At 34.8% G+C, this 24283-nt stretch overlaps 1 protein-coding gene across 2 annotated transcripts in view; it reads left to right on the top strand.

Annotated features, from left to right (window-relative positions):
* ATRNL1 (attractin like 1) overlaps positions 1-24283 on the top strand; it is a 428662-nt gene that overhangs the window by 159141 nt on the left and 245238 nt on the right. For both annotated transcript variants that reach the window (XM_058810434.1, XM_058810433.1), the window contains exons 22-24: positions 14836-14930; positions 15569-15647; positions 16833-16990. In XM_058810434.1, the coding sequence (XP_058666417.1) occupies positions 14836-14930; positions 15569-15647; positions 16833-16990 (332 nt within the window). The remainder of the gene's footprint in view (positions 1-14835; positions 14931-15568; positions 15648-16832; positions 16991-24283) is intronic.

Genomic DNA, 24283 nt, shown 5'->3' on the forward strand with positions numbered 1-24283 from the left:
ATTGTTTGCCTGCATATATTTAGAATTTTCATGAGCTGAGCACTCAAGATTTTCCTGTTTGTCCACTAAGAAAATTCCTAGCTAAGACAATGAAGTTGAAAAAATGCACATGGATTTAGACACCTTAGCTTTTTTTCCCTTTTATTCTTTTAAAAAAGTGTTTAGAATAATTTTTGGATTATTTCTGGGTACCACCGCTGACAGTGAAGAGCTTTTCCATTTGCTCCTGCTGACTGATTGCTGTTTTAAAACAGGCAGCAATAGTGAATTACAAGTCAACACACTTTGGAGTGGGAAAGTTTCAGGGATTCCAGAAGATTTCCTTAGCAATGTATAGCCAGAATGTGGTCACAGTGTAAAAAAATTGCTATAAGTGAACAATTTTAATTAATCTAGTGCTCGTCTTTTGGCTGGACAGACAGTTTTGTGGGCCTGTGATATTTGTGAATGCAAAGAAAAATAAAATGAAGCTTGCCTTTGCATTACATATAAATAAAAATAAAAATAAAATTAAAAATAAAAATAGTGTGTGTGTATTGTAGATCCAGTGTAACACTGTAGAGTTTCCCATGCTGCAGAGCAAGCCTGCTTTTAGGGATTAGAACCTGACCTTTGAGAAGGATTAGAGAACCCAAAACTTAAGAGGTCATGAGGGATGGGTCATTTGCAAAGAGAATTAAACTGGGGAGGGATTGAATGACTTGCAGCTTTTTGTGGAATTAAAACCTGTTTATTGATCATATGCCCCTGATCCAGATATTTGTTGGGTTTATAGCCTTTAAAAAAGATAAGGCCTTAATATCTATATATAAAAAGGTAGAAAGAATGTACAAATTTTATTTTAACCGTTTTTTAGGTGTTTCCTTCTGGAGCTCTTCCTTTTTTCTCCTACCATAGTGTTTTATGAAATGCTTTTGTGGATGGCTTCACATAGAGAGTGACCACCATTCTCAGCTGTTTTTCTGGGATGAAACATGCAGGGAAGGAAGGTGCTGGGCCCATCTGCAGGAGCCTTAGAAGTCAGGTATACAAATTCCACTGGCACCTCTCAGTTTTCCACTCAGTCTCCTGGACATATAGGGAGAAAATAGAAAATCAGAGAACACACTGCAAAGTTTAGCTTATATATAAAAAACCCCAACATTATTATAAGCAGGAAAACAGTAGTCATAGTTTTTTGTTGGTTTGTTTGTTTGTTTCTTAATGGCTCGATTTTAGTAGCTGCTCTTTTTCTACTGAAATAAACCACAGGAAAGAGTATGTGCTCTACTAAATATTTTGCAATGATTTTTTTGGGATTGACCTGAATAATTGGTTTATGGCTTTGCCATTCTAAACTCTGAGCCATAAAATCATTATAGCTTATAAGACTATTGCTTCTTTCCTTGGTGTAAATACAGACAGGATAGCAATAAGCAATTCCCTCAGTATGTCAGCAGCTCTCAAAGATGAAGAATGATACTTTCATGTGGAAAATTGGTGAGAAACTATGAAATGTACATTCAGTAAAAACTCTCAAGATAATATCTGGTGTCTGTGCAGGGAGCTGGGGACAAAAAAGCAAATTTTGCTTCTGGTGAAGAGCCTCATAAGGATTCTAGTCCAGTCCTGAAGCTGTATTAGCCCCACTAGTGCTGACACACCAGGATTTCAAAAAGGGAAAAGTAAAGAAAAGTGCTAGTCTGTACCTATTCTCCATACAATTTCTATATAGTAAATTTGTATTTTAGTTTAAAACTTTTAAACCATATTTTTATGCACTGTATGTGGTGCCTGAAAAGAAATAACCTCAAGCACTTATTTCTTTTATCTCCTTTATTAAAAATTTGTCTTACTTGCTAAAAATTAAGAAGTCTAATTACTTTTTCATATCTGGTCTTTGGACTAAGGATTTTGTAAGTCCTGATTTCTTTTTTTCCTAGGAGTAGTAGCTAGAAATATTGTTTAATTATTAAATGTAGATAATTTATGACAACTTCCAATGAATTTTTAGAAATATCACTTCAATATTGTCTCAGATCAAAAGGATGATCCACCCTTATTTCTGTTGTCAAAATGCAGTTTAAGCTTACTAGACCTATTGACAGGGTCTGATAGTTCATCCTACCTGTTTTCCTTATTATTAGAATGTATTTTCTTTCTTTCTTTTCTGGGCTTAGTCACAGTCAAAGTTCTAATATAAGCCAAGTTTTAGTAACATTTATTATGTTACCAATGTTATAGTTTAATAAAAAGGAAAATTAAAATTGTTGAAAGAAATCTCTTTAAATACTAAAATCATGTATGTTGATGCATTCAGGAACTCAGAACATGACCTCTTTTGTCAATAAAATTGGAAAAAAGAATTGTCAAGTAAAACACGTACTAGAGGTACCATAAAGCACTAGGTGGCAGACTTGTTATACTTAGAGAAAAATTAAACTCAAGAACATTCCAAGGAGAGTGTTTTAGAAGATAAATAGCAAGTAGTACTATAAGTAAAACTGTTAGCAGGGATTTTCCAGATATTTAAAAATTATGTTGAGACTTAAAGGGCATAAACAATAAATTTTAGCTCTTGAAAACGTGTTTGCCTTGGCTGAGTTGGGAGATGTGTACCAGCAGCCACCAGCTTCACTACTGATTGAACAATTCATGTTTCCTTTTGGGACAACATTAATTTCAACCAAATACATATTGTAATTGTAAAATTTTCATGCTTGACTTAAAATAATGAGTTCCACCAATTATATCTAACATTGATTGACTTTGATACAGACTGAAAAAAATCTATATTATTTATAAATACAGTCAAAGTAACGACTGACATTGAATTTTGAATATATGGACTTATGCAAAAAAAATCTATTTAAAATGAAATCTTCTTAGTGTTTAAAGAGTCTAGTGGAACAGATTATAGTTTAAATCAGACAATTCTAGGATGGCTTGATAAAAGATTAGCCTCAGCAAACCTACCAACTCAGAACTTATAAAGAGCAACAGACAAACACAGTCTTTGCCCTGAGCTAAAATAACTGCACAAACCAACTGTCGCCTTGCAGAGAATTAAAGCAATAACCACATCTGAAGCTGAAGCTCCTAATAAAGTATTATGATCTCACCCCAGGCTGTGTGTACTCATTTGCCAAATGCTAGGTTGGCTTGCAGCTTTGCTGGGCAGGCTGAGGAAATGGATTTGCTGCCAATCATTTTCAGCTTTTACTTTGAGTTGGAGAATTTTTCCATGTATGTATTTATTTCTCATCTTTGTAATTAATGTTTTTTAATGTTGTGGATTTTCTTTGCTTAACAAGCCATGTGTTATTTTTGAAATGAAGATTATTTGCTTTCTCTGGTAGCTTCTGCTTATATACTAGTGAATTTAGCAACTGGCATCCTCTTACAGTTACTATTTAATACCTTTTAATTAATTTAGAAATTATTCATTAATAATAGCAGGTATGCTACCCTAACTCAAAGAAGTAGGACAAACTAACAGTGGTGAAACGAACTTTCTAACTGCTAAAAAGAAGAAAAATCATACCTTGTATACATGCAGTTAAAGGTCTGAATTAGAGGACTGTTCCACAGATGCCATGGTAATTTTTTGTATTATTTTACTTGCAGTGTAATATATAATATTACAGTAAAATAGCTATAGGTATAAAATGTGGGTATTTATAGATCTTGGTGAGGCAAGAGCAGCAGGATGTCTCGTTCAGAAGACATCCTTTGCTTTGTAGGGGACTCTAGCCCTTGTAGGAAGCAGTGTTTTAAATGAGAAGGAAAGCAGTGCAAGTATCTACAAATAAACAACATTTGATTTTGTTGATATAGTGAGCCTGTGTTCACAGGGATGGATACTGTCTGAATCCTTGTGTTGTGTGTTCAGTGTGCTCTGTGTGTGTGTGAGAGAGATTCCTGAACACTCCCCAGGGGACAGGAGCTGTCACCCCTCAGACACCTGGAGGCCTTGGAGCTCCCTGAGCTGGAGCTGTAAGAAATGAATGCCATGGGCAAGGATCCCTCAGGGTCCCTTGCTTTACCTTCTGACAGCCAAGGGAAAACACCTGTGGTGCTTTTGCAGTTGCTTCCCATGCTGACTGCCCAGGGAAAAGAGAATTCTTGATCAGCAGGACTTCAAGAAGATCTGTAGTGAAATCTTGAACCAGTTGAAAAAGGAAAAAACACACCCTGACTTCAATAAGTGTCTTATGATATGTGGAAGATTTGAGTTGGTTCTTTTGGGAGTTCTTGGTCAAACAAGTGTATTATTCCAAGTCAGCTGGAGTGTTTTTGCCTGCTGGCACACATGGAGCACTGGAGGACAGCTGAGCCTCTTCCATTAATGCAAATGTCCTGCAGTGTGAGTTCCACTGTTCGGGTGTGGGTTCTGAACCACCTAAAGCACACATGGGCCTGTAAAGGCCAGAGAGCAGTCAAGGATGTTTCCAGCTTTAGAATTAGTGCTGGGAAGCCCTTACGGGGTATTTGAGGGACTTTTGTGCCATCATTTAAAAAAGGGGTCGTTTCTATCTCAAGAGAATGACAAAACCTTGGATTATATAAACTTAAGGAAAATGTAAACTAGGTTAAATGTGGACATTGTCAAATTCACCTTTCTGACTCAATAACTCAGCTCCATTTCAGCATATTGCAAAGTAGCCTGTGAGTCTTTGATATTAATTTATTGTCACTTTTTCTTAGCTTGAATTGTGAATATTATTTTAAAATATATTCCAGAAACATAACTCATTGACAGCAAAGTGTAATTTGGAAGTCACTTGATATAAAGGGTAATGCTGACATGAAATGGAAGAGCAAACTGTGTGAGGTCAAAAAGCAGCCGTGCATGCTAGGAAATAGATACAATAGCAAACTAGACATTAAGGGAAAGTTGAAAAATGTATCTGTCAAAGACTATGAAGATACACTGGTAAAGAAGTAATATATATGTATTTGATTTGTCTTTTTATGTTATGGGGAAATAAATGTACTTTACTGTATTAGCCCCTTAAGGAAATGCCACGGCCATCAGAATAATTTTATAAAAATGACAAGCAATGCAAAATGTGGGAAGAAAAGTCTTAAAAGGGCAACAATATCATGCTTTTTTTCATCAATGATATGAGAATTTTAGATTTCTACCTCTGTTGAATAGAAATACATACTGCTTCTGTACTTGTTTTTGAAAATGTGGCCAGACAGATTTTAAAGTGCTAGAGCCTTTTCTGATGTTGGGAGTGGCTAATGAGAGAGAACATGGAGAGGTCATTGCTGGAATGAACAACAGAATAAATGGTGGAAAGAGAAAAATGGAAAACTTCTAAGGAAGGCAGTGTATGGCTCCATCATGCAAATGTGTCACTTCATGTCTGTTGGCAAGGACTGCCTGCCACAGTCTCTGCCCTGTGAAGGTCAGTTGCAGAGATAGGAACAATTACTGCTTTTCAAATACCAAGAACAAACAGACTGTCAGTATTTGCTACAGTTTGCTGTTCCTTTTTACATGCTAATTAAGTTCTCAGAGAATCTGTGTCAAAAAGTTTGTGCTTGATATGTATCAATGAGTAATGGTATGTCTGAATTGGTCTGTATTAAGCTATTTTGAAAAAAGCCAACCAAACCATAACAATAAAAGAAGAGATTTATTCTATTTGCACATTTTGGTTCACAGTAATTTCTTTCCATGGCCAAATAAAGAAAAAAAAAAGAATAATGAAAGCACAGCTGTATTTAGTTCCTGGTTCACAGAAAAAAATAACACCAGGAAAACATAATATTTCTTTTAATGGCTGGCAGCTGTTTTGGGTGGAAATTGAGTTTTCCAAGTCACTTTCAGAAAGGAGTCAGTGAGCCCTGCCATGGTGGCCAATGTTTCCTCTCTGAGGCAAAGAATAAATCTCCTCTGAAGGATGGGTGACTGCACTGGGGTTGAGGAAAACAGCCTTTGGGGCTCCATTTCTCCTTCCTCCGTTATTTCAATTTGCTTATTTTAACCAAACTGTTTATTATTTTATGTACCTGACAGCCAGTCCTACAAATCAAACTTGTAGCAAGTAGGGGAATGTTTATTATTTCTATTTTTATTTTTTTCACTCTGTATTTTATTTCATACTAGGGTTGAGATATTGCCTCCTGTCTGTTTTAAAGGCTGTGTAAAATGGATTAGGCAATATTACAGATATGTAATTTCATTTGTGAATGTTTGGAATTTTAATTTTCTATCAATATTTTTTGCTGAATTGGCACTCTGTTCTTAGCATGAGCAATGTTATTGAGTGAGAATGTTATTAATGAAATCAACAGATTTTACCCTAAAAATACCTAATGGTATTTTAAAGGAAAACGTGCTTGTGTTCTTCGTCTTTACAAAGCTGTAATGTAATTGTGTTTCTACTGCAGGGAGATGTAGCATTTTATATTTATTACAATACAAGTACCTGTTCTAATTTGTGACTTTAAAACAGAGGACCCTGCTCAGTCAGGTATATGACATAATTTCTATCCAGTATGAAGTGCAATTTTCCTGATCTGGATTTATTTGCTATGAGAGATTTTACTTCTCAGAACTAAAAAATTAACAGGGTTTGAGAATACAGCAAAGTGGAAACATCTCAACTTGAAGTTACATTGTGCAGTTTGTACAAGTCATGCGGAGTCAAGCAACATGGGGTGTGTTCTGTCATTTAGGTTGTGGATTTAGGGTTTCTTAAGCAAAGTTCAGCTAAATAATGAGAAAAGGGAAAGAGGAGAATTTTGAAAATGTTGGGATATTGCAGGAGCACCTATTTATCTATGTATATTTATAGACAATTTATAAAGCTTGTGTTCTGTCTCTTGGAAGACCTGAGTAACAGGAGGTTGTTCTTTAATTGTTAAGATCTGTGTTTGGTTATTTGAGAAGCAGGATAAAAGCCTGCTAATAAAGATGTAGAAGTTATTGTCTGATTAACTTCTGATGTTCCCAATTTATAGCAAAGCTTGAGTATATAGGTGTATAAAAGCATAAACAATTTAAAAATTACATTCGTACTTCTGCCATGCCCATATTTTCAGCATTGATCCATGTATAAATGGAAGCTTCTCAAAAAATCGTTTCTAAAAGGAGATGTAGTAGACTTTTAGGGATTATACAATAAACTGAAAGTTATGAGAGCAAGATTTAAAATAGCATGAAAATCTCACTGCTTTCATTTACTGCTTTGCTAGACAAGAAACATCCCTCTTTGGCAATAATACATGAAGTCAAACAATAATTTAACATTGTTGTTTCTTAGATGTGCCACTTCTGTTGTCAGAACAAGCAGATCAGAGATCTCCTCAGTGTGTAGAGACTATATGATGAAAGCAGTAAATTAGAATCAGGTTAGTGGGTATTGATGCTGGTATATTGAAAAATACGTGCTAGAGTTGTAATATTAATATGAGTGTTACAAAGGTGGTGATGCATTTAGATCAATATGAAAAAAAAATCATGGAGAGAGAAATTTTAATTTCTTCCATAATAATGAACTTTTTTCCCCTGGCTTTTTATTTGTGTTTTTTTCTCACTCTTTTAACACTTTAGGAATGCTACAAGAGTTAAGGGATTACAAAGATGGTCCAGTGTGACAAAACAAAAGTACATTTATGAAGTACTCCTTGCTGTCAAGTAATAACACACTTCTGACAGGACTGTGCTCTGAGTTCTGAAATGTTCCATCATTGGAGACACCTAGACCTTTTCCTACAACTGGCATTTGGATACCTGCTGATTGGTGCACTTATTTTTCTTTGTTGCTGCTTCTTTTGCTAATATTTTGCTCATAATTCCCTAGCCATCGCTTTCCACACTTTGTTTATAAACCATGTTCTTCAGCAGAGCTGGAAAAGCGTCTGCAGCTGTTAACAGTAAATTCATCAGTTGTTACAGCATTTCAGTAAAGAGTTTAATGAAATATTTAGGAAAAATAATAATTGGCTGTGGTCTGGGGTTTAAAACTTTAGGAGCATCATCTTAAACTTGCATGCTTAAAAGACCCCAGGTGACTCTATCTGTACCTCAGTTTTTCGATCTCAGCCACAAGCCCAGCCTTGTTTACCATGACATTTTCCTACCTACACTTCTGTGACAGCTATGGCAAGATACATCTCACCTAATTAGCCTTGTAAAACTTGAATGTCCAGACTTAATGAACCTTCTAGGTCTTTCTATTTTCAGTAATGAAAATCAAAAATTACCCTTCTGAACATGATCCATTTCCATCATCCACTGAAAGTTTTAGTCAATACAGAGTGGCCTGAGAAAATAAGCAAAATTTAGCTGGGAAAATTCTAATACAGGTAGATTTTTCTGGCCCTCCCTTAGAATCAAAACTGACAACTTACTAGACCTTTCCAAATAGCAGTGGAGAATTTAATAAGATAAAAGATTTCTATTTAAAATAAAACTTAGTTACCCAGTTTTCTGATTATGGCACTAATCCCTCAGTCTTTCTGTGGGCTTTTTAGACCAGTACATTTTTATAAAGTATAGTGAAAGGAAAAATGACTTTCAATTGCTTTATATTTTTAAAGACTTTGAACTTATGTGAAATTCATTCTCCCATGCTCTTTCTTGAAATGGAAAAAGGCATATAAATAGTAAATGCTGGGGTTTTTTTGAAGCTCATTGTGCTCTGATTACATATAATAAAATGCAAGTTTTTAGTAAAGACTTCACAGTAAATGACTTTTTGTTTTATCACAATGGACAAGTAATGTCAGACACAAACATATTCAATATAAAAATGACAATGAGGCAGTGGATGACTGCTAGATACAGATGACAGAGGAATGAATCAGGCAGCTGCTCTGAAAGTTCAAAATAATTATCCTGACAGAAAATAGGTCTGGTGGTAACCCCCAACTTTGATGTAATACAAGGAGAATTTCATTTTGGTCACAGATGAATATGATTTATAGCATTTGGTAATGGTTCTTGGTTTCAAAAGCAGCATTTTTACTGATAGAGAGGAATATGAATAGTTCTGTTCTCAACAAAATCAAGCTGAAAATAGAGACCAATCACTAGAAAGAGGAGGAGAGAGACGAACTGCCTGTGCAATGAAGAGGTGAGAGTATGAATTTTAGAATCAGCATGAATAGACAGATCCTTAAATAGAAGAGTGTGGGAAGACTGTGACAAGTCTGAAGTTGCAATCATGATGGAGGTTCTTACAACTTTAAGTGATTTCAAGTAAAAATAAAAGAGCACTAGATTTTTGAGGGGTTTATTCACAAAATAAAAGTTATTCTTCTTATCAGAAAAAAAATGTGAAAAAAAACTATTTTAGTCATTGATTGAGTAAAGATCATGTGATCCTCACCTAATATTTTAAAAATGGGATAATTAGGTTGTAGCTGAGAATGAGATTATATTGTGGGTGGGTGGGTGGGTCTAGTTCCATGCTCTTTTTGTAAATCTGGTTGATATACGTTGCAGTACTTTTGGCTTAGATCTTTTGCTAAACTTAAACTTTTGGAGCTAAAATGAATAGACATTTCTCAGAAATTCTGTATATGTATGAAACTGTTTTGCCATTTTGTTCATCAGCTTTAAAAATGTGTGTTTAGAAACTGTGTGAGAGGAACCAGGGGAGAATGGCCAGTGACCAAAGTTAGAAAAGCCCTGAGTGTGTCCAGTTGGGAATGTTCTTGCTCCCTTTTTGGGAACCTAGGTTTATTCTTCCCTCCTGCTGAGAGATGCAGTGAACTGGGATAGTCTCTTGGAATGATTTGTTCAAAGGTAAAAGATAGCTCAGAAGTGGTTCTCTAAAATTTACTCCAGCCTGATTCTTAAATTACTTAATAAACCCCCTTTATTGAAATATGCTGCATAGGCAGTGGGTGCAGGATGGTGGAAGAATGAAGGTTGCTGTCACAATAATTTTATATTTGCTTCTTTTTTAGAGCGTGATTGCACAGTTTTTAATAATATTGCTATATACCAGTTCCCAAGGAACTTTCACTCCACAATGCACTGAATGAATTTGTAGAGAATGAATCAGTGGTAATGTAATGGAAAGTTGAATGTGTGTTCCTTTCCTGTTTTGTTGAAAAAGTGCAAAGAATTACAATGAATGATGGAAGGAGCTACCAAATAACAACCTTCATACATAGTGTTATATAATTCAAAGTATTAGGAAAAATCAAAGTCCAGGTGTTTCAGATTGGCTGCTCATTTTAATAGATGGCTTTGTCCTTGGTCTCTTTGTTTCATTTCCTGTCCTATAAAATGGCACTCAAATGCCTTCTCATCTTCAGTAATGTTGTAACAAATTCATTAACTTTTGTGAAGAACTTGGAAAATTATAGTGATGAATACTATAGAAAGCCAGATTAGAAATTAATTCCATCTTGAGAAAAGGGCTTGTGTAGCACGTAGTAAATGAGGCATGGGCCCAACACTGAGTACTGAACATGGAACAAAGTGTTGAATAGCTGCCCATTAGGGGAGTACTCACCCAAAAATAATTTACAGGCACCCTTGATTTGTAGTGGTTCATTTTACAGTCTTAATACTTCCCTGTACCATACCTTTTCATATATAAATTTGTCACTAATTTATACTAAACATATTCAATCTAATTACCTTTTAAAAAGTAATTACCATTGTAATTATATATTCTCACAGAATATAGAGGCGCCATAGAAATACTGAAGAACTTCTTTCTGGCCTTTGTTTTTTTGGGAGTATTCTGTAGTTTTAAAAATCAGAGTTTTCTTCCAATACAAAAGTTTGAGTATGGGAATTGTTCTGTTCCTTTTTGGATGAGTACAAAACTTTCATATTAAACCATATAATTCTTATCAGGAGTCATTGACCTTTATTGATGAAAAAGAGAGGTTTCTTGAAAATTAACAGCGATACTTGAGTTAAAGGATTGCTTTGAAATTCATTTTCCTTATTTCATGAAATATCTTTCTTCACCTAATTATAGTTATGTTCTCACACATGCTTATTACTGGCATTTTGAATTTATTTTAATGACTCCTTTGACTGAAAGCAGTCAAGGGTTTTGAAAAAAATCAAAATAGAGAAGTGAAAAAACTCAATAACTGTAAGACTTGTAATATTTGGCCATTGATGGTGTCAGGGTGGTATTGTGGTCCTATCTCCCAACACTTTTTTTGTACTTTAATCAATGATTTCTAAGATAAAGGGAAAGTGAAATACCTGGAAACATTGGTATTAGACTGTTCTGGGCTGACTCCTGGCTCAAAAAACCCAGCTTGTGAATTTCAAATACTGTGTTGTGTGCTGTGGAACTAAGATCTGAGCTGTGAGCTGAGCTCTGAGTTTGTGGAGAGGTTTCCATGTTCTTACAAACTTTTCCCATGGAACTTCAGACATAAAAGTTCAGGGAGTTATAAAAGTTCACGAGATTATAGGCTAGAAAATGGCTCTTTAAATTCTCTCTGCCTGCTGCTTTGAGTCACCTGATGAGTAGACTTGTTGTGTTTCTTTCTTGGTAAACAGAAATACGAAAAGTCTCATTTGTTTATGTAAAGGGTAAAATTACTTGTGGTGGCTTCGAAAAGGTTTAAAGTAGAAACAAACCCACATGGAGTAGAATCTTAGGCTTCTCTAAATTCCTGTTATAAATATACACAACATATACATATTTAACAGGATATACTAAATGTACTTTAAACATCTATTTCTACATTTAGTTATTATATTGTTGGATATTTTTACATTTAGCTTTTCAGAACTGGTCGTAGTCTTAGAACTGACTTTTAGTTTAAATTCTGTACTACTGTTGAGGCTAAGCTCTCTAGTTTGAATGGCACTATGAATTGGGAAATATGGTGTGATGTACTGTGTAACTGCTTCATTTGTGTGCTCTTACCATGCATTGGTATATATTATGTTCAGGAGGAGGTTTGGCAGTATTAAGGAAAGCTGTTCTGCCTGTTCAGTCTGCTGTTCAGTCTGCAGAAGGTGGAGCTTTCTGGAGGAGAGGGAGGTAATATTTTCCCTGGGAGCTCCTGAATACATGTGGAGGAAGAGTCTCCTAAGTTACAGAATGAAGCAGATGGAGAGAGTGAGGAAGGGCAGTGAGACAACAGCAGGGTGCAATGGGTAGAGTCCTCTTTACAATCCCTTTTAATTTCTGCTCTGAGTTTCTTCTTAAATTAGTTCTGCTAATTTATATTCTAATAAAACCTAACTTTAGAGACTTTCAAAGATTTGGAATTTTCACCTTCAGAATAGGTCCAGACAAATCTTCCTTTAAGTTTTGTGAACCTTTCTCCAATCTGTGAAATTTCTTCAGCAAACTTCTGCAGTCCATGGAAAGATGGGAAGGAGTGTTTGCTCAGTGTCAGTTCTTTCATTGCACCTGATTTCTTTGTGCAGTTGAATCACCCAACTGCACTCAGGCCCTGCTGTCTGCTTCATTCGAGTCATGCTCACCTTAGGTACCTTCCCTGAGCTGGCATTGTCTCTGAAGGAATAAGTGTTTCTGTTTTACAGCACCCAGGCATGGCCAAACAGGGATTTAATGGTTTGTCCTGTGGCAGATCTCTGTGGAATTGGTGTAATTTAGAGATCCTTTGGCTACTCTGAGGAATCCCAAGGCAAGTTCTTGTGTTGGATCTCAGAGCTGCTCTTGAAGCTGTGTTGTTCAAGGCTTTTGAGTGCTGCAGAGGACATAATGTGTGGGACTCCCTACTGAACTTTCCTGCTATTAATGAAGTATCAAATTGATCAACCATTAAATAATAGAGTCATTAATAACACAGTAAAAAACGTTGAGTTATCTTGGGTACAAAAGGAGAGCCTCTACACATAATTAACTCTTACTGTTTTTCAAAATTTATTGTCAACTGTATTGTATGTGAGAATGCAATAAAAAAAGTGGAATTAATTTTCTGATTTGTTACAGATGGTAAATTTATTAGAAACGCTGTAGTTTAAGTTCTTTTATAAGTGTCAGGATTTTTCCTGCATTCCCTGAAACATCAGTTCATACTTTGTTGGCCTATTAACAAGTAAAACATAAATGGAAAAATTATTTTAAAATTAACCAAGAACAAAGAACTAAACAACACCACCACCACCAACAACAAACCCCAGGGGGAAAAAAAGGTCATATTGTTTTAAAAGTAAATGACTTTAATTTTTTTTAAACTTATATGCGGAAGAGCTGTTCATTCGTGACCGGGAGACAAGAGTCCTATGTGTCTTTCTAATGTTACTTTATGATGGGATATTATCGATATACGATTTCTGGTTTTTTGGCTGATAGTCTGCATCTCTGAGAGGATGCAGTTTGTGCTTGGAAGAAGACTGTGACATATTTAAGTGGTAATTTTCCATATCTTATGGGAAAATTAGTGATATCTTGTCCAAGCTTGTCAGTGCTGCTTCTTGCATCTTGTAGCCCTTGATGTAGCCAGAATTCTGTAGGAATGCTTTCTGTGGTGCTGGTCTACCACACCTTTACAATAAATCTGTTTGCAAAGATGCATCGACTGCTGAAGCAGTTATCTGTATTTTGAGGAGCTCCAAGTTGATCAGATCAGGAGATTGAGCATTTCTATACATTATTCCTAACCCTTCCCCCTTTCTACTCATGATTATTAAAGGGTTTGTTAATACATTTAATAGGGGTCAATCTTTACTTGCCATGTTTTTATTAAAGGGTTTGTTAATACATTTAATAGGGGTCAGTCTTTACTTGCCATGTTTTCCTGTCCTGTTACATTTAAAGATGTTCCGGTACCGTGGTCATCTTATTGTTAAGCATGGAGATATGGCACAATACTCAATGAAATTTATTAATTAGATTTGCATAACTATAGAAGTATAGAGTGCTATCAATAAATTAATGGGACATTTTAATTTCATATTTATTCATCTTTTGCCTTCATAAACATGCAGAGACCTGGTCAAAACTTGTCAACTAAGACATGTAGATCAGCTTATTCTTATTTGAATAACAAACTGTGATGACTGATATTAGAGAAAGTGTACTTCTCACCTTTGAATGTCATGGTAATTCCTTTCATGTCACTCCTTTTTTGATTCCTCTGCATTCAGGATATTCTATGAACCTTTATTTTCTACTTTTCCTTCCACACTCACTATAAAAAAAAATCCAAAAAACCCTGAACAAAACCAAACCAAAACAATTTTCTTTAATTATTAAGACAATATAGTGGACTTTTTTCTCTAAGTCAGTCTTTCCATAGGATACAACAGAGTGTATTTTTTCAGATGATGTGTTGCTGCAGAAAAGGTGATTGTCAGCAGTAAGCAAACTATTAAATCCAACAAAAGCCTGACACAGCTTTTCTTCTGCTCTGACTTAATCTTTCACTCTCTTTGTATTTACTGATTTTATGATCACATATTTTTTATTTGTTCCACAGTTTGTGTGGTGTTGGTGACTAGCAGAAGGCCAGCAGACCAGGGATCAAAATAGTGCTGTACAATTATTCACTGGGTTGTAGCACCGGAGGTGATTTGCCATATTTTAACATGCATAAAATAATAATCAGAATCATGTACACTTATAAGCCACCTCCTTATTTCCTGCGAGACAGGGAAAAATAGAAGATTTGATCCCTGTAGAACTGTAATGGTAAAAAATTTAGAAGATTTTTTCTTAATTTAGTTTTTTTTGTTAACCTAATTTTAGTTTTAATAATTTCAAGACTTTATAATGCAAACACTTCAACAGTGAAATGCGTGTCAAGAATTCTGACTTGTAGATTTCTCCATGACTTTTGAAATCAATGTGAATGGTAAACTTTGAAGTACTTACATAATATAGAATTAATATGTATACACTTTATTATTTTAAATTTTTATTTTGCCTACAGACAGCCTTTTGATTGATTATCAGTTTACCTTCAGCTTATTACAAGAGGATGATCGTCATCACACTGCCATAAACTTTATAGCAAATCCAGAACAGGTAAGAAAATGTTAATAATTTTAGTTAAGTTTTAGAGATTCAGAATTAAGTTTTCCATTGTATTTGATGTTGATTAAAGGTTTTTGAAGTGTCTATAAAGTTTTAGAGAAAGTTCACATTTTTTGAGAGCTGCAGAATTAGTCCAGTGCTTTCATTGAGAACCCTTTCTATATGATAGATTTACTTCAGCTTAATCAATACTCTGAAAAAATATCAGCTGGTTGATTTTATTGTTGCTCCCATGAATAAGAAGTTTAATATTTTCCTGAGATGAATTGAAGGGGTATACCCTTCTGTTGAGAAAACATTTTTAGTTGCGGAAAGTAAAATTTTTGGCTTGTGATTAGAATGTAGGCATTTGCCATATATTTTATTTTATTTGATTTTTTAAAGACAAATGTTTTGTTATACTTATGACAAACTACACACATAACTGGTGTAGGTATATGTTAAATTGTACTTACCAAATTGTTCTTACCAAAGCAAAAGAGAGGATTGCCTTTGGCCATAAAGCATTGCCATTTCTAGATATGTTTAAAATGAAAACTGGAAAATGATTAAAAGGCTGTATGTGCAGTCGAGTCACATGCAATACATTCTGATATGTTTTGTTAACTTTCTTTTCTTTTTCCCCCTAGTCAAATAAAAATTTGGATATATCAATTAATGCATCAAACAACTTTAACCTCAATATTACGTGGTCTATTGGTTCTACAGGTGAGAGTGAATTTTGTTATGATGAGTTTTTCCCCAAATGATTTCATGATCCTTTGAGTTATTTTAACCTGATTGTCTCTTTGTTGCTAATTTTGATAATAAAACTTTACCAAATGTGTTCTTTTACCATTATCATTATGCTGTTATTAATTATAATATTTAAACCTCAGATGATAATTTGCAATCTGAATAAAGCTTCATTAATATGTTGACTTTCTCTCCTATTCAATTAAAATTGCATTGGTAAGAAAAGCTTGTAGCGTATTTAAATTTTTAAAACGACAGTGTTATGAAATGCTGTGATTTTAATTAAGATAAATTGCTTCCTTAACTACTGCAGAGACTGAGATTTTATTTCTTTGTTTCAGTGTTCAAGCTAAAAATTTAATTATTAACCTTTACATTGATATCAAACAATAAAGTTCTTCTGTGTATGCTGATAAAAAGAACTGCTTATCTATTTTTTTCTCCAACTTTGAACCCCATTACTCTTCTTTGTTTTAATTTAGACAGTTTTTCTGAATTGATTCTATTGACTTTCTGAAAACACATCCAAGGAGAGGCATGATGCTTAAAATGAAATAACTAAAAAAAAAATCTTTTTAAAGAAGGTTCAGAGTTTCTCTTAAACTCATGAATTTCTTCATCAATGCATTTCTGAAGTACTTTACCATACTACAGTTAGTAAACTCTATTTATTCCTTTATTTTAACTTAGCTCAGTCACTCATTTATTTGCAAAAATTAATAAATGTTTATTGCTAGTTATGTTATTAACGCATTCATGAACAATTAAAACTTGACAGCAAAAGTGTAAGATGTCAACAAATTCCTTTACAGATTTTATTGAGCTGTTTATTGAAATGAAACATAAATTATGGAGGAAAGCTTATTATCATTTAAGCTGACCATAATAACTATCTTGTAAAATTATGCTTCTTCTGTCATTTTTCCAATTTGCATATAATTTTTGAAACCAAACTAAAAATTTCTGTGAGTTGTCTGTATGTATATTAAATATACCTAATGTGCCGTTTAAACTACAATAAGAGGTTTTTTTAGAGGAAGACACCAAAAGCAATTAAGGATTTATGTTTCTTATGCAAATTTACTTTGGCATCTTTAATGATAATTAATATTTTAATCAAATATGTGTATTTACATCTGAACTTTTAAAAAATTTTAGCTGGAACAATATCTGGAGAAGAGATTCCTGTTGTTTCCAAGGTTAATATTAAGGAATACAGAGACAGCTTTTCCTGTGAAAAATTTAACTTTCGAAGCAACCCAAACATCACTTTCTATGTCTATGTCAGCAATTTCTCCTGGCCAATCAAAATACAGGTTAGTGATTTCTTTGTGCTTTTAGAGACATTTTTATTTCAACTTTACACTGAATTTCATGGTTTCACTCATGCAGTAAGTATACAAATGGAGTTATTTGAATTTTGTACTTTCTGTCTCTAATAATTATGTTATGATGGCAGTCATAGTGTGATTTTAAGTTTGGGCTGGATGGGACTTTGGGCAGCATGGCCTGGTGGGAGGTGGTGCTGCCCATGGTGGGGAGTTGAAATGAAATGTTCTTTAAGGTTCCTTCCAGCCCAAACCATTCCATGGTTCTGTGCTTTAGCTTTTAGTAGTGAGTCAGACTTCAGTCAATTTTAAATTCTGAATTTAAATTGTTGAACCTACATGTTTAATTGTAATATAACTTCAGCATTTAGATGTAAACACAGGAAATGGTATGCAAATCTATATGTACCTGCGTATTAGAATGTTAATAATTGGCTTTTGGAGCCTTTGACATTTTAAATGTTGAGTGACTGTTCAGTTAAGACTAAGTATAGTTTATTAGAATTTATGTTCTTCTTTGACTTCAATGGAATCAATTTCATTCAGTATTTTCTGGAGCACTGAGATGCTCTACAGTAGCAAACTCAAAAAAATCAATGCAGTCATGATTCCTCCCTGGCCTGTGATGTTCCAGCAATATTTATACTAATAATTACTATAGCTGCACTTGTGAACGCAGCATGCCCTGCATCAATGAAAGAGTTTCTTATGAGGATGAATGGCTTTTGACTATAACTCCCTTACAGAATTAAGTCTTAAAAATTAAGTTGTTGAAATGATAATTTCATAATTCCTGATTATTTACTTCATCAGGAAATCCTGATGATTTACTTCATCATTAATCAAGCACAAGCTCAAAATACTTTGCAGTTAGCCATACAAATACCCTATAAAATTTCCATTTTGGTAAGAAAAACTTCCATATTTTTCTAAAATACAGAACCTTACTTTATAATCTATGTATAAAAATACACACACGCACACACACACTATATATATATATATAAAAATTTTAAAAATTACAAAAATTTATTCTATCTATCTGTCTAGATATATATGATAAAGTGTTCTGGATTAAAGCAGTCATCTTCTGACTAAAGTGTCAGAGAAATGTTTTTCTTGTGTTAAGTAAAGCTAGAGTTGTCTTTATCATACCTGAACAGTGACTGGAAATATGTGTTAACGGTGTCAGAGGATGAATTTATTCAGCTTACTAACATTTATGACTCTACTAGTTTATTAAAAAATCCAAACAAACCCTGAAGACTAACTGCTTTCTTTTAGTCTTCATATTAGGGCTGTTTTACATTCTCTCCCACTTCCTTAGGCTAGAACAAGTTCAGCTGCCAAACAGGCTCCTTAAACAAATCCAGCGAGCAATAGCAGCTGTAAATGCACTACACTCTCCTCTCACCTTTACGACTGCAAGGTGCCTGTATCATCATTGTAAGACAAACATTATTAGGGTGATGCATTCCTGAGACGTGCAGCTCTGTGGCAGATGTTGGCAGATCTCAGCTCCTCCTTGTGCTCTTTCCACTGCAGCATAACACCCTGATGGAGGGAATCCCTGATCATTGGTTACATCCTTCCTCCTTTTTTTAAATCAGAATTTTCTTTGTCTGCCGTGGTTACACAGTTTTTGTTTTTGGTTTTTTTTGTGCTTCTTTTAGAGGCACATTGATATTCAACAGTCTAGACAGCTCTGCCTCAGATGTGGTGGTGCTTGATTATTGCATTCCCGTCCTGTCCTTACTCCATCTAGAAATTAAGTTACTGAATTTTATGTACTGAGAAGGAATACTGAGGTCCAATCGGGAAAAGTGTTTTGGGATTTTAACTTTTTCCTCTGTATTTGCCTTCCTAAATTAATGAGATTATTATTTAGCTCTCAGCCTTTTTTATGCTGTAATTTGTTCTTTTCTGAGAAAATATCTGAAGTCAACATTACCAGTATATGTTTCTTGTGTTTGGTGCTTTAGCAGTAGATAAAATCTTCAAATGATAAATGGAACAGGGAGCTTTTATGAGAAAACAAGTTTTGTTTTATATGCTAACTATAATTCTGCATGTAGTAGAAATTTTAAAAATATATGAAACCTCCTATGACTTTGGGTTAGGAGAAGGAAGTCATGGTTCATTCCAATCAGAGGCTAAACTTTCCAAGGCCAGCACTAAATCAGGTCAAATAGTTATGCTCTTCTACGTCTTTATCTCATAGCATACCAGTTTTCACCTTCATAACAGGCAAAAGTGGTTGATACTTGTCTATTTGCATTGCAGACCTTTTCACTGCAATGGCCTCACTGCATTGGTCATACATGCTGGGAAAAACCTGGTGTTTTGTGTTAACTCAGTACTGAAGGCTTTATTTAATCCTAAGGAAACTATTGTGGCTTCCTTGACAGGTATTCTGTTCATTTAATAAGTAAGGTAGCAACATGAAATTTGACACATTCCTTTTACACAATGCTTTTGTAGAGGACTAAGTACTCCAGCACACTGAGCATTTTTCAAGTCCAGTCTGAGTACCAGCCCTCCTGTATTCCATTATTCATCACCACTCATCGAGAATACATTATATAAAACATGAGTTCCTAAGGAGGCAGAGCTAGTGACCTTACTTCCTTTTAAACTGGTATTTGAAGCTGTTTTATTGATGTTATTACCTCTGGTGTTATTGGTATGCATTTCACCTCTCTGCTCTTGTGCCTCCTATTATGCTGGCACTGGAGCTAAGATTTCTGGGATCTTTCATTGGGAGGATTTGAGTGTTGGAGTTACTGCTCTTTTATTTTCCTATAGGAAAAGAAACAGCCCTTCTCATTATACAAGACACGTAGGTTCACTTTCTGTTAAAGTCACCTATATTATCTCTGGTTTGCATTCATTTATCTCCAAGATTTTCATGACTATAAGGAAAAATCTGTCCATCCCAGCAGGTGATTGTTTATTGGGATCAATGGCTCACAGTGGCTTCCTTAGATAGTTTTATTATTCATGTTACCTATTCAACAAGCTGGGATTTTTTTTCCAAAATGTTAATAAATCCCTGGTGGCTCTAAACCAAAATATCTTCTTAAGAAATATGATTTCTTGGCTTTGAAAAAATGGTATGTGATGATTGGTGTCAATAAAGATAGCTCTTTAAGGTGTACTGGTCTGTGATAGGCAGTGACCCATTTCATTATTTTCACTGGTCTTTCCGATCACCTCAGAATACAAATTCTTCAGCACTGGACAGCAGTGAATTACTTGGAAAACATAGAAATTATGTAGGAAATTCTGAGTTTCTTTCAGCTGTGCTTCTGCTTTCTCTTGAAATGTTCTGCAGGTTCCCATCACCCTCCTGTCCATGGGCACACAGCTGGGTGATCTCTGCAGCCCTCAGGGGAAAACACTGCATTTAAATTTCCTGATGCTAAAGGCATTTTATTTAGCTGTAAAATCTCTTCTTCCTTGAGGAAAGAAGCAGAAAAGTGACATAGTTGCATAAGGGGTCATTAGAAAGGTGGTGTTGTGGGACATCTTCAGCTTAGAGCTGTTTCCACAAATAGATCTACAGTCTATTGACCTGGCTGTGAAATGGGCAGGTGCCAGTTTTTTCTCAGGAGTATCTAAAAGTTATACACTGGCACACAAATGTTGGATATTTCCCTGTTGAATTACTCTAACAGCTTATATCACACTTTTTCTCCATTTCCTCTAATTCAGGGTTGCTGATGAGTAAAAATGGATAAAGACCCTTAAATTTAACTGGTGAGACTTTCATATACAACAGTAGTTTCTACATCTTTTCAGGGTAAATCTCTATAAATTACCTTTGTTAACAGATGTTAACAGAAGTGTCCAAGTAAGAGTATGTGAGTAGCATCTACACTTATGTTTGACTGTCTTTGACAGTCCCAAACCTTTAGGTGTATTGTATCTTATGTATCAGTTAAACAGGACTCCATGAGAAAATACTCTTGCCTTAAAATATACTAGATTTCTGAACAGAATATATAACATAGCCCCATAACTTGTTTCTGCTCATTTTTATTTTATTTTGAGAGTCAGTATAATTCAGACTCCACTGATAATGGAATTTGAAGGCTGTAACATTTATTGAGAAGCAGTAACTCAGGCTGTAGCCAGCACCTCAAATAGTGGTCAATGGTCCCTGAAGTAGTAAGCAGTCATAAAGCTTGGGCTTCTGACAGCTATGCAAATATTAATAACAGCAGTCACAACATGTTCTTCACTCTCAGGAAACTGACTTTATGGCAAGGGATTTTAGTAATTTAAGCTGGTAACAGACGTATTTTCTTTGTTCCCATAATTTTCTCCCATATTCTGGAAAGCAGTGCCTGCATATGAAAAAGCAAATACCCTTAAAATGCTGTCCTGGCTATTGGTCTGCTCGTTGTCCCTAGGGACAGCAGTGACATTCCTGCTTTAGGGTCAGCTGCATTCCTGCATCTGTATCTCTTCATAACTGTCAAACTTGTAAGTCTGATCTCAACTTGTGCCTGAGCAGCAAAATTTGTTACCAATTTTAAAGCTGAATCTGGAGATAATAATAACTGTTCTACTAGTTATTTCCTTTCTTCCCTGAAGTGTAAATGAAAGATTCACAAGTGTCTGAGTTTTAATTGGGAGGGTCAGTTTAAATTCTAAGGTTCAGCCTCATCAGCAAAGCACTGTCTGGCAAAATTAGGTTTGTGTATAATGAAAAAAAAAAAAAATCTTGTTATACATTTTTGAACATAGCCTAGTTAAACTAACATGTTTCCACAGCATAAAACAATTACTGTTGCAGTGAAGTTAGACAGGATGTTGGTGTACAATATAGAATACCCTGATGTGTTTGAAGAAGTTTAATATTTTTAAGCAAGCCTACTTGGAATTCCAGTTTTTTTCTGCACTGTGGTTTCTGATGAAAACTGTCTTTGTCACCCTCTATTAGTTTGTATACCAGAACAGAATAATGAATTATGGTAAAGATTTACATTTTATTTGTATGTAGCACAACAGATAGTTAAAACTACTTCATATATAACTCTTCAAGTGATTTTTTTTTAAAGCTGAAACTTGTGTTCTTTCAGTTTTCTGGCTCCTGTTTCAGAATTGGTTTTTTTCCCCTCATAATAGCCTGAGTGTAGCAACTGAAGGAGGAGTGTAATGTAAGTCAAGAAGCATATCTACCCTTATAATAAAATTTACTGTAGTATAATTTATTTCAGCTTTTTTGCTTTTGTTTTGGACTTCATTTGAATTTTTAACATTCACACATTACTTAGATGTTGTAAAAGTTCCAAGAAGTAAAACTTGTCAGTCACTGCCATTAGAAGTTACAACAGTATCACAAACCTAATAACTAAATTAAAAAGTAAAGGTCAGATCTTTTTGGGTTTTAAAACCTTCCTGATGTTTGCTAAGGTCATGATTGTGAACCCTTTGCTGTGTATTTATCCACATGTAGCTGTGTTTGTAGCTGTGCCACCTGTGATTGCATGCCTAAATTTAATGCCTATGATTTATGGTGAGCAATTCAATTTCTAAGTGCCTTAATGGTTCTCATAGAGGCTGCTGAGTAACTGCATATAGCAATGTATGGAGACACTGTAATTCCTGAAACACTAAACAGGTAGTGATGATGAAGTGGATGCATTAACTTCCAAAACAACTTTGATGTTTTCTTACAGTAAAAGTAAAATCCCTCTATTAAAATAGATTTGAAAGTAGTGTACCAAGAACAAAAACCCTGGGAAATCCATGGAACTGTCATACAGTGACAGTTCTGTCAGAACAGGAGAAATAACAGGAATAGAAGGCAACCTGCAGTACAGGGTGGATTTGTTTATAGATGACTGAGGTATAGTCTAAAATGGAGATTTATGTGTAGTTTCAGGTTTTAGTAAGGATGATGATATTGATCATTATGAAAAGTCAGGATTGATAATAATAATAATAATCATTAGCTGAGAAATATAGAATCGTTCTGGTTGGAAAAGACCTCTAAGATCATTTACTCCAACATTCAACCTTACACTGCCAAGTCCAACACTAAACCATGTCCCCACTGCCACCTCTACACATCTTCCAAATCCTCCAGGGGTAGGAGGATTTGGAAGATGTGACTCCACCATTGCCCTGGGCAGCCTGTTCCAATGCCTGACAACCCTTTCTGTGAAAACATTTTTCCTAATATCCAATGTAAACATCCCCATTTTCAACTTGAGGCCATTTGTTCTCATCCTCCTTTGCTGTAAAAATTGTCCTCAACAAAGCTGGATGCAAAATTTACGTTGAATGTGCTCAAATTATGCATCAGGTCATATCAGTCTTGGGCTCTGAAGGAAGAGAAATTGCAGTGCCAAAAGCAGGAGGGGTGGGAACACGAGACTGAAAAAGTGCAAATGCAAGTTCCCATCTGAATGTAAGAAGGAAGTGGTCCAAATAACAAGAGATTCAGTAAACTACAGTGCTTTGGAAGAGATTTTGAAGAAAAGTTGTTTAGTATTTTGTCAGCTTTTATTCATTGAATGTAGGCATTGGAATTATACAGGGAATTAGAATGAAAGAATGTATATCTTAAGAAACAGGGATCCCCATAAGAGATCACAAGGCTGCTCATTTGGGCTTCAATATTGTGTCCAAGTGGCTCATCTAATCTCCTGTCTGCTCATGGCATTTAGGTTGTTAGACAGCAAGGAGTCTGGAAATTCAGGTTTAGATCTTCCATAGCATTGTGGTTTTTGTATAAAATGTATTACATGGAATCTTTGCTCTGTAGTTAGTTTTAGAAAAAAGAAATGACTCTAAATAGAGAAATGTAAAATTATTTTAAAATTGAAATCAGGACAGCAGCATGAAGGTAAAGTTTCATTTGCTTCATTGCTAGTGTCTAAAGCTAAACTGAGTTCTGTTCTTCAACACATTAAATACCATTGTTAAAATTCTCAATCATAGTTACATTATTACAGGTGTATCTGTTACATGTACAATTATTACACTTTAGAAAGTACTTGAAAATTACTACCCAAATGGGGACTGCTACAATAATTATGGGTCCTTTTTTCTTTCTTAGGCAATCAAATGTAATGCCAGAAACCCATGAGTTCTTGCCTTGGAAAGTGGACCATCTATATTATCTATAATTTATTTTCTTGGAATTTTAAGGTCAATTGTATGGAGAATAAATACCAAGGCTGTATGATATTCCCCAATGGCTTAATGTGCCCAAATCCAATTTGGGAAGCATTTTCCAAAATGCTTCCCATGAATCCTAAAGTGTTG

This window comes from Ammospiza caudacuta, chromosome 9, assembly GCF_027887145.1.
Source record: "Ammospiza caudacuta isolate bAmmCau1 chromosome 9, bAmmCau1.pri, whole genome shotgun sequence".
Taxonomy (NCBI): domain Eukaryota; kingdom Metazoa; phylum Chordata; class Aves; order Passeriformes; family Passerellidae; genus Ammospiza; species Ammospiza caudacuta.